Source organism: Hibiscus syriacus, unplaced genomic scaffold (genome assembly GCF_006381635.1).
Source record: "Hibiscus syriacus cultivar Baekdansim isolate YM2019G1 unplaced genomic scaffold, ASM638163v2 tig00004779_pilon, whole genome shotgun sequence".
Lineage (NCBI taxonomy): Eukaryota > Viridiplantae > Streptophyta > Magnoliopsida > Malvales > Malvaceae > Hibiscus > Hibiscus syriacus.
Genome location: NW_024062030.1, coordinates 470,499 through 479,838, shown reverse-complemented (window position 1 = coordinate 479,838; position 9,340 = coordinate 470,499). Strand labels below are relative to the sequence as shown.

The following is a 9,340-nucleotide window of genomic DNA, read 5'->3' as shown; positions in this document are numbered from 1 at the left end:
ATTCTTTTATGGCGGGAACGCCTCGGCTAGCGGGAAGTAACCGATTTTCCTATCTCTGACACTTGTCACAATTATGGGGTTGTGTTTTTTTTATTTGATTCCCGTTCTAATTGATGTAAAACCTAAACAATTAAGGGTTTGAGAATCGGAGATTGTTTTTTGAAGTTAATTATGATGGCGAACGCACCGGGGAACCATCAACGAGGACTGAATCACCCGTTGCCTTCTTTCAATGGAGCACACTTGAACAGCGGGAATCCGGTTTTTGGCTCGGGTTTGATGCATAGCCCGGGTATTTCAATGCAGTGGACCTTAGATGAGCAAGCTATCCTCGAGGAAGGGTTAAAAATGTGAGTCTTCATTTTGTTTTTTAACTTGAATAGAATTTTGTGAAATTCTCTTTTGTAAATCTTACGTCCTAATGTAAATTTTGATTTTTTTTTAAATAATAGAAACGAGAGTTTCGTTGTTGGGTTCTTATTTGTTGTGGTTTCTTAGAATTGATTGTAAATAATAAATAAGCCAATAGTCTGTCTATATTGCAGTTTTGCAATGGTTGGATTTTATAAAGGCCAGGGAAAAGTTAGTAGCCGATATGCATGGGAGCAACGTATTTATATCTATCACTGTTCCTCCGCGGAATACAATTTCACTTCAATGGTTTGGGATGTTTATGTTTTCCTAAGTTGCTTATCATAATCATAGTTGCAAGCTGAGTATTTAAATGTCTGTAAGCTAAGTCACTTGGATACGGGTGTAAGTGTCTGTATCCGGATGGGTATAGTTATATTTTTCTAAGGTTTTTCATTTATTCGGATGATTGTTGGTGGTTTTATCTCATATCCATGTGTTGGACACGGGTACTTCAATTTTTTTTAAGAGTTTGTGGTGCCAAGATACAGGAGGTAAAGTGAAACATTTTGCTTCGAAGAATGTGTACCGCTGACCTTTTAGACATTTATTTTCCATAAGGAAGCATATGAATAATATCTGTTCCCCAACCTCTGGGTTCATTTTTGCCTTCAATTGTATCAAAACTTATCGAATCACCAGCTTGAAACTTGCAGTGTATTTGGTTCCATAATTGAAAATATAACATTTTTGTGTAGGTTTTGCATCTTTCTTAATGTCTGGAAATCTAATCGAGTGGCTTACACATCCAAAGCATATTAGTTCCTCTAACTATTGTTTTTGTATTTGGTAATCATGGTAATCAAACTTTGTTCTGCTCAGAAAAATGTGGTTCTCTTTAACTTCCATATTTTTTTAAAATTTGCATTTCTTTCTTAATAGGAAGACTAAATTTAGTTACAGTCGGATGCTCGAATTGAGATTTTTCTTCGAAGTATGGAATGAATTTGAATTACAATTAGTAAGGCACTGATATATATATTTATAAAATCGAATTTTCTCTTGTGATCTGCCATCCTTTTCAATTTTCATTTGTTTTGCATGTCATGTCTACTTTATTTTTTTTGCTTGCTTCTTCCATGTTGCATTCTTTTCCTATATTGTATCTGTGTTTTTTCAATACCCATTATCTTCTTTACAACACCCTTCTATAACCCACTTTGTTTTCCTTCTTGGGATCTCCCATCTTTACCTCTTATCGATTGGAGGGGGGGGGGAAGGGGAAAAAATTAGTTTTATATATGTTACTGGTGCTTACCATTGTTATCCTAGAGACAGAAAAAAGTTTTTGATATTGGATCTTAAGGTTTCAAGAGTGAAGGTTAGTAGTGCTGCTCATGTTTTAACCATTCATTCTTTCTTTTTATTTCTTTGTGTTTGCTCAATATGGGTTTGTTGTGGATAAAACCTTTCTTTGGGGTAAGTTTCCCCCTGATTTGTAGATATTCGTAATGTGACTTTATCTTGTTAAGTAATAGTTTGGTGAACTAAATGTAATGGATGATACGCATGCTCTAATTGGTATCATTGTCTTATTTCTAATTTTCCTTGTGTATTGCGCTTAATTCAGTGGTAACTGAGAGTTACATCCCAAGCTGGTAGGCTTGTGAGATTGAACTTCCAAATGAATTACGACATATCAGTATTTACCTCTCTATGGAAAGAAAATGAATGATTTCCTTAGTAAGGCTTTTTTTATTCTGTTTTTTATCCCTGAGAAAACTAGATAAATGATATCATAATCTTTTATTCTTTTAAGCTGACATTTTAGGAAAAAGAACTCGAGCCTAGATCGATAAATCAGTTTTTGGGGGAAATTTGTTCCTTCCTCTAAACTACAATAGTCTGAGAAGTATTATTGATTGATTTTCCTTAAACAATTATCCAATTAGATGAGGAAAAAACTAGATTTGTCTAAAACAAAAAGAAAATAAACTGAAGAGATCTTTGATAGAAATGTTTCTTAATAATTTAGTAGACAATTAGTGAGGTGAACAAGAACAAGCAAGAAGAGCAGTTCATAAATGTAAAGAAAGAAGAAGAAAAAATTCTTTAGATATATTTAAGGACGTAGAGGGCAATGCTCTTGGGCCTTGCATTATAGAACTGTAATCTTGGAGTTGGTGGGGTATGGCTTTGTGTTTTATATATTAATAAGAGAGAAAGATATATCGCAAATATGCATGTGGGAGCTTAAACAATAATTGGCTCCAAAGAGAAGCCTTCTACCATTTTATCAGCTATTAATTCTAGACATTGTAACTACAAAGAACATTCATTTCTCAAGGAATGCATAAGAAGGGGTACTTCACGTTTGAATTGTCTGCTGAAGTTCTTAATTAAGTAACTGGAAGATGTCCATCCAGTTTATTACACTTGTTAGGAAATGATTGCAAAGAACTGATTCTCCTTCAGCCTTTTCTGCACTATAGAAACACTAATATTTGATATAGAAAATTCAAATTGGATTCCTTATTTATAAGCGTGTAGTTTGTCACAACAAAGAAAATTTATTGTTTAAGTAACACATAAGAAGGGGTAACATGCAATAAAACTTCTGCTGAAGTTCATAAGAAGGGGAAGGTAAAAGGGGTCGTCCAAACATTGAACCCGGACTGGTGTCAATTGAAGATTTGATAACAAGTCTTTTGCAACTTCACCTGTGGTCCAGTTGACATAAAACTCTTAATGCATGTGGTTTGTTGCTGGAAAGCACATTTGTTGTTTTGAGTAACGCATAAGAAGTGTTATCACTTGATATGGAAAATTGAAATATTGTGCCTTATTTATCCTGTAGTTTGTTGCTGCAAAGAGCGTTATTTCTTAAGTAACGCATACGAGGGATATCATGCTTTAAGGCATCTGCTGAAGTCTTAATTTGGTAGTTGGTAATTGGCCATCCAGTTTGTTGCACTTGTTGGGCAATGACTGCAGAAAACAGATTCTCTTCTTCAACCGTTTCTTTTTGGCACTATAAAACGCTGATATTTGATGCTGAGAATTGCAATGGTTCCTTATTTTTATTTGTGTAGTTTATTCTATTCCATACTTGGAGTCTCCGATTGCTTTTCTACTTGGTAAGTCATCAGGATTGGTAGAAATACAATATATGGTAGGATCTCTTTGAGTCAATTATTTGACAGAAATCATTGATCTAATATATTTAGATGTCACTGATGTTTTCCATTTTACAATATTCATTATAATCTAATCATTTTCCCTTCTGTTTAATTTCATGAATGCGTTGATTATGTTTCTTGACTTCGGTTAATTATAGAACCAAAGAAACAATTTTCCAAGTTTTTCAAACAACCATGTGTGGAGGAGGTATTACTGGTGAGATGGGTATCTAAGTTTCTGGTGGGAGAAAAACAGATAGAAGTCCTTTTCTTCCCTTCCCTCCCTTTCATTTTTTCATATTTTGTTTTTGTTAACTAATACCGGATGAACCCTTTGGAGGATGCACTCAAGCATGCTATCTTTTCCAGAACATAATTTTACTTCTGTTATTCAATTTGTCTTGTTTCCTTTTTCTTTTTTGCCAATTAATTGAGGTATTTTGCTTTCAGGGTTAACAAACTGAATTGTTTTTCTTTCTTTTTCCCTTGAATTGAGTTCATTGACTTAATTTTCACGGTGATATCTATGTATTTCTTGCAGATTTGCTTTAGATCCGAGCACAACTCGTTACGCGAAGATAGCCATGCATTTAAAAGATAAGACAGTGCGGGATGTGGCTTTGCGTTGCAGATGGATGACTGTAAGCTTTTTCTCATTCGTCTCTATTTAAACCTATCAGTTATTTTTTTGCCAGAATTGTAGAATGTAGACTCGTATACATAACCACATGAGGAACATATTTCACATTAGCATGCTCTGCTTCAATGATACAGGCTATAATCATTTTACACAATTCATATATATTTGGCCAAATGTTCAAATAAGTGCCTAACCTTTTAGAGTTTACTTACATAAGGGCCTAACCTTTCAAGCTGCTTGAATAAGGGTCTAACATCCTCGGTTTTGCTCAAATAAAGGTCTAACCTTTTGTAAAGGCAGGATAAAGGTTTAACGTTTCCGAATATGCTCCAATAAGGATCTAACTTTTTTTAATATGCCCAAATAAGAGCCCTTATTTGAAAACATTTTCAAAAGGTTAGGCCCTTTTTGAGCAGATCCAATAAAATTAGGCCCTTATTCAACCATTTTGAAATGTCAGGCCCTTATGTGAGTAACCCCTAAAAGGTTAGGCCCTTATTTGAGCACTTAGCCTATATATTTTGATGGTTTCATTTTAAATCTACTTTAGAAGATGAAGCATTCATGATTGGACAAAAGGATATTTACTCTGTTTTTACTGAGAAAAATGTTGTTTATGCATGCATGTGTGTATTATAAGAGCATGATTTGATTTATGCTTTATGCAGAAAAAATAGTGTAGCAAGAGAAGGAAGGAAGAGGCCAGCTCAGCCAGGAAAAGTAAAGACAAAAAGGTTAGATTTACTGGTTTTTTTCTGTTTGTGTGTGCAAAGCTGCACTTATTTGTGTTTGATTGCTCCTAAGAGCCGTCTTAGTTTCTTACCTAAAATTAATAAAATTAGACTTAAGCTGAAAGTAATTTAAATCTCTGTGAAACTGACATGCATAAGTTCTCTGTTTATCTATCTCTCTTCCAATCAGGCACACCTGAAAAGATGTGAATGACTGCTTTCATTCACACTCAAAAACTCTATTATACATGTGAGGTGTTGGAGGGAATCTACTCGACCTCAGGAGAGTTATTGAGTTTAGCATAATAGTACATGTTTTTCTTAGTAGAGATGTTGGATGGAGATTGAATTAGTTCCTGCCTCCTCTCTAGGGGGGAACTTGTATGGAATTTTGAACAGTCTTTTGTCTGCTGATAAGAAGTTCACGATTTCAGCCGATATTTAGACTTGGAATTTATTAGACTTAACCGGGAAGTTTTCTTTCAAAGCTTCCAGGTCATGGTAATAATTTGTTGATATGATGAGAAATAAAGCAATGATTTTATTATAATCATACATTGGACCAATAGATACTTAGCAAATATCTTTTGTTTTTGTTTTTCAGGAAAGAGTTGTTGATCCTTCAGCAAAGCCTACACATTCTGCTGGTCAATCTAGCGTTTCCCCAAATCCAACCACAATGGCTCCTATGGGCTATAATGATGGTATTCCATTCAAAGGTTGGATTTTATCCTTGACAATTTTTACGTTGCTCGTAATAGCTAAGTCTTCTTTGATTCTTTCTTTCTTTCAAGTTTTATACTTTATTAAAATAGACCTATTAGCATGCAATTTTAATTAAATTTATCAGTTTACATTTTCATCAAGATATAATTAGTATTATAATGAAAGAAGTTTTATATACATAGTCTTGAAGTAGGAATTGAGTTTTACTATCTCATATTCTGTTGCTTTAGTAGTTGCACTGAATTTTTGGTGTTTTCTCTCTATATAGTTTTATTTAGTTTTACGGTTGCCGAATTTTTCTATGCATGAAATCTCCTTTTGTCATCTATGCTGTTATTATTGGAAAATTTAATTGAAAAACTACATTAATGCCTTTTCACAGCCATCATCGGGGTGGCAGGTGAACTTCTGGAGCAGAACGCACAAGCCCTAAATCAAATATCTACAAATCTTGCATCTTATCAGGTATTGGCATGTTATGAGTAGATCAAATTTACTGTGTTACTTCCACTCTTCATTTTTCTTGAAGTTCTTCTGTTTACACCAACGTCTGATGCATATTCAGACTTGAGTATGGGGATGGGACCTCCCAAAGATCCTTTAGATACATGGAAAAACTTGGAGATTTTCGACATACCAGAGTCCAAGTATTATAGCTTCAATTTTCCGCTTACTATAGTTAAAAATATTCGAAGAGTCTCCTCTTATTATCTGACATTACCATGACGGTAATGTTTTGAGTTGGCATATATTATGAGTGTAGTTGCATATATTTTGAGTTGGCGTGGATGAAGCCTAACTTCTGTGCTGTTCAGCCTTGGCGGGTCGCTAATGGAATTTATCTCCTTTACCCTTTTCCAGGTACTGGAAAATATCGGTCTCCTCTCCCAAACTCGTGACAACCTTCTCCAACTATTGAATGTGTAAGTTCCTGGTTTTTGTTAAACATCCGTTTCTATAATAGTTGGAATCTTAATTTGTTTTCGATACAAAAGAATCGAGTTCTTTGAACAATTGTGAAGTTTATGCACTTTTTCTTTTCTTTGACTTATTCTCATATGATCGGATGCAACACAGGTTTGCTTCGTTTTTTTTTTACACATGCCAACTATTCTTAACCCGTTAAACCATCTTGCGGGTGCAAATATTATTTGGCATATTCCCCCTATGTTGCTGAGTCTTTACTTAAAATCTACCGTTCATCACTTGTGCTCAAAGCATATCCGAACATGTGTATCGGGAGGATTCTGATATGCTTCTATTGATTTTCCATTTGCAGGATGAATGACAACGTGCCCGATATCATGAAGCAGATGCCACAACTCCCGGTGAAAATGAACCTTAACCTTGCCAACGCCATCCTTCCTCCTCCACCCCCTCCTATGCCGTGATCGTCCTCCTAGCTTATCTATTTACCTTCCCCTTAGACACAGTGCTGTGCGCATCTCTGATGAACGGGAAAACAATTGCCCGTCGACGCTCAGTGTGTTTATTTTACTTCTCAACTCTACAGTTTGTTTCTTAGTTTATGCACTTTTTATATTTAGAATTTAATCTTACTTTTTGATTTTAAAATTTAAATTCAATTATTAACATTTTTTAAAATTATTTTGCTAAATTCATTCATGTGATAATTTTAAATAGAAATACTATCTTGGTAGTTTTTTAATCAGAAGAATGGCGTTGTAACGGAGAAAATTTAATAATATTAATACTTGGACTTCTTTCAATCTAAAAAGTACAAGGATTAAATTGCCTAAAAATAAAAGTTGAAGAACTAAATTCTAAATGTTTGAAGAGTACAGGGGCTAAGATCATATTTTAACCTAAAACAATATATCCCCTAGGGTTTTGTTGGGAGCGTATATAATCGTTGAATATCACAGAAATTAGGGTCTGGAGCGTGCTCTGTTGTCTGGGTTTCAACTAGCTTCAATCGAAAATGGTTAAGCTTATTTCTCTCTTCAATTATCTCTTTAGATTCTGAACCTGTTGTTGATTTGATCTTCGTTACCTCCTTTTTACGTTTACCGCCGATTGTATATATGTGTGTGTGTTTCTGGCTTCCTTGTTACTTCTTTTTTTTTCCAATTTTCTTCTGTAATTGAAATCGACTGAACCTTGAAAACTTCCAAATGGAGTTTATGAAGACAGAAGAAAAATGGTGGATGTGGGCTATGTCTTCAAGAGTTCTAGAAACTGTACAATCATGATAATTAACACTTTTCCATTGATGGGGTTTTCTTGTTTAGCAACATCTGTTTGATTTGCTTAATATTGGATCATCTGTCAGGTATTTAGTATCATTTTAGTCGACATAGATGTTAAGTTCAGTTGGAGTGAAATGCAGGGTGCTTAATGTGTTAATTATGATGTTTGCTTATGAAAAGTCCCCATTGTTTCAAGATCATAAATGTTGTAGGATAATAAACTTGTATAAAAGAACTTCAATAATCAATGATCTTCTATGCCACTATATTCCAAGGTATCCGATCATGTTATTTGTAAAGAATTTGTTAAGTTTTTTTAATTGTTTTAGTATCAATTTGTGTTATTGCCTTGTGCTTTGAGTTGCTTATTCGCTTGTTAGTGTGACCTTATGTTACTCGGACTTGTGTGTAAGCTGGATACCGGTTTTTTCCTTTGTTGGTATCTTCATTTGTTTTCAAATTTTCCATGTATTTAGAGTCCCGTATTTCCGTGCACATGTATGGACATAAAGAGGACATGGATACTTTTAGACAATGAAGAGTTGGAGCAATATAGATGTTACCTTTCTGTGTTTATGGTTATGATCTCTGATTTACATGTTATGATGCACACAGCCGAAGCAAATTCATGAGATCAAAGACTTCCTTCTCACCGCCAGAAGGAAAGATGCACGCTCGGTAAAGATCAAGAATAGCAGAGATGTAGTTAAGTTCAAGGTCCGTTGCTCCAAGTACTTGTACACACACTGCGTTTCTGATGCCGAGAAGGCTGAGAAGTTGAAGCAGTCCCTTCCTCCAGGTAGATTGATATGCATGAATATAGTAGCCTCTTTTTTCCTTTGTTTTCAAACGAACCACCATGACATAATTTTAGATAAAATGGATCATTGTTTATCTCATAATGTAGTGGAAACGTGTTGTAGTTTCCATTGCTAGCAGCATTACCGTTGACCTTAGTGTTGTTTCTTATAATGTCGATAACATAACGATATTGGTAATGAGTTTTGACCATAACCTCACTTTTTTTTTGCAGGTTTGAGTGTCCAATACCTGTGAAAATAGGGTTGCACCAAGTCTATCATTCAACTTCTAGGCTAAATAGAGTTTGATTCTAAGTTTTATTGTATTTTATGTCATTTTACATTCAAACTCAGCAAAAGTTTCTGTAATGGATTTATATTTTTGGTGTTTCGGTGATCTGTGCACTTTTTGATGATTGGTGAGATGTTGATTCTTATTTTAATAGGAACCTCTACAAGGTTGAAGAGGCGCATAGTTGCAAAAGTTCTTTCGATACCTTCATTGCCCTTATTCGGATTCATTATGTCTGGTACCAGCTTAACCAGAAAATATTTAGTAAGAGATTAACATAAGTTACAAATATGCAAAACCTATTCATCAAGAAATATACATATACATATATGCATGTAAATTGTCATCCTCAACCAATTACTAACGAATCAGTGTGCTCTGCTACATCATGCATCATGTAAAATGTCATCA

The 9,340-nt window shown here is 34.5% G+C and overlaps 1 protein-coding gene and 1 long non-coding RNA gene across 2 annotated transcripts; both read left to right on the top strand.

Moving 5' to 3' along the window:
• Nucleotides 1–5,238: 5,238 nt before the first annotated feature.
• Nucleotides 5,239–7,046, top strand: LOC120197576. The gene is made up of 6 exons (XM_039199063.1): nt 5,239–5,282; nt 5,336–5,402; nt 5,506–5,620; nt 6,010–6,092; nt 6,489–6,550; nt 6,907–7,046. Exons 1-6 carry the CDS (start codon nt 5,239–5,241, stop codon nt 7,016–7,018), a joined length of 483 nt encoding a protein of 160 aa, XP_039054994.1. The 3' UTR covers nt 7,019–7,046.
• A 362-nt stretch (nt 7,047–7,408) lies between these two features.
• On the top strand, nt 7,409–9,054 carry LOC120198478. The gene is made up of 3 exons (XR_005523372.1): nt 7,409–7,572; nt 8,453–8,636; nt 8,871–9,054. It is a non-coding gene; the product is annotated as an uncharacterized LOC120198478 (long non-coding RNA).
• Nucleotides 9,055–9,340: the final 286 nt, after the last annotated feature.

Excerpts from the sequence above, each read along its gene's own strand:
- LOC120197576 (XM_039199063.1), top strand. The coding sequence starts at position 5,239 with ATGGAGATTGAATTAGTTCCTGCCTCCTCTCTAGGGGGGAACTT. Across the intron at positions 5,283-5,335 it reads TCCTCTCTAGGGGGGAACTT|CCGATATTTAGACTTGGAAT; the intron begins GTATGGAATTTT and ends TCACGATTTCAG. Across the intron at positions 6,093-6,488 it reads CAAATCTTGCATCTTATCAG|GTACTGGAAAATATCGGTCT; the intron begins GTATTGGCATGT and ends ACCCTTTTCCAG.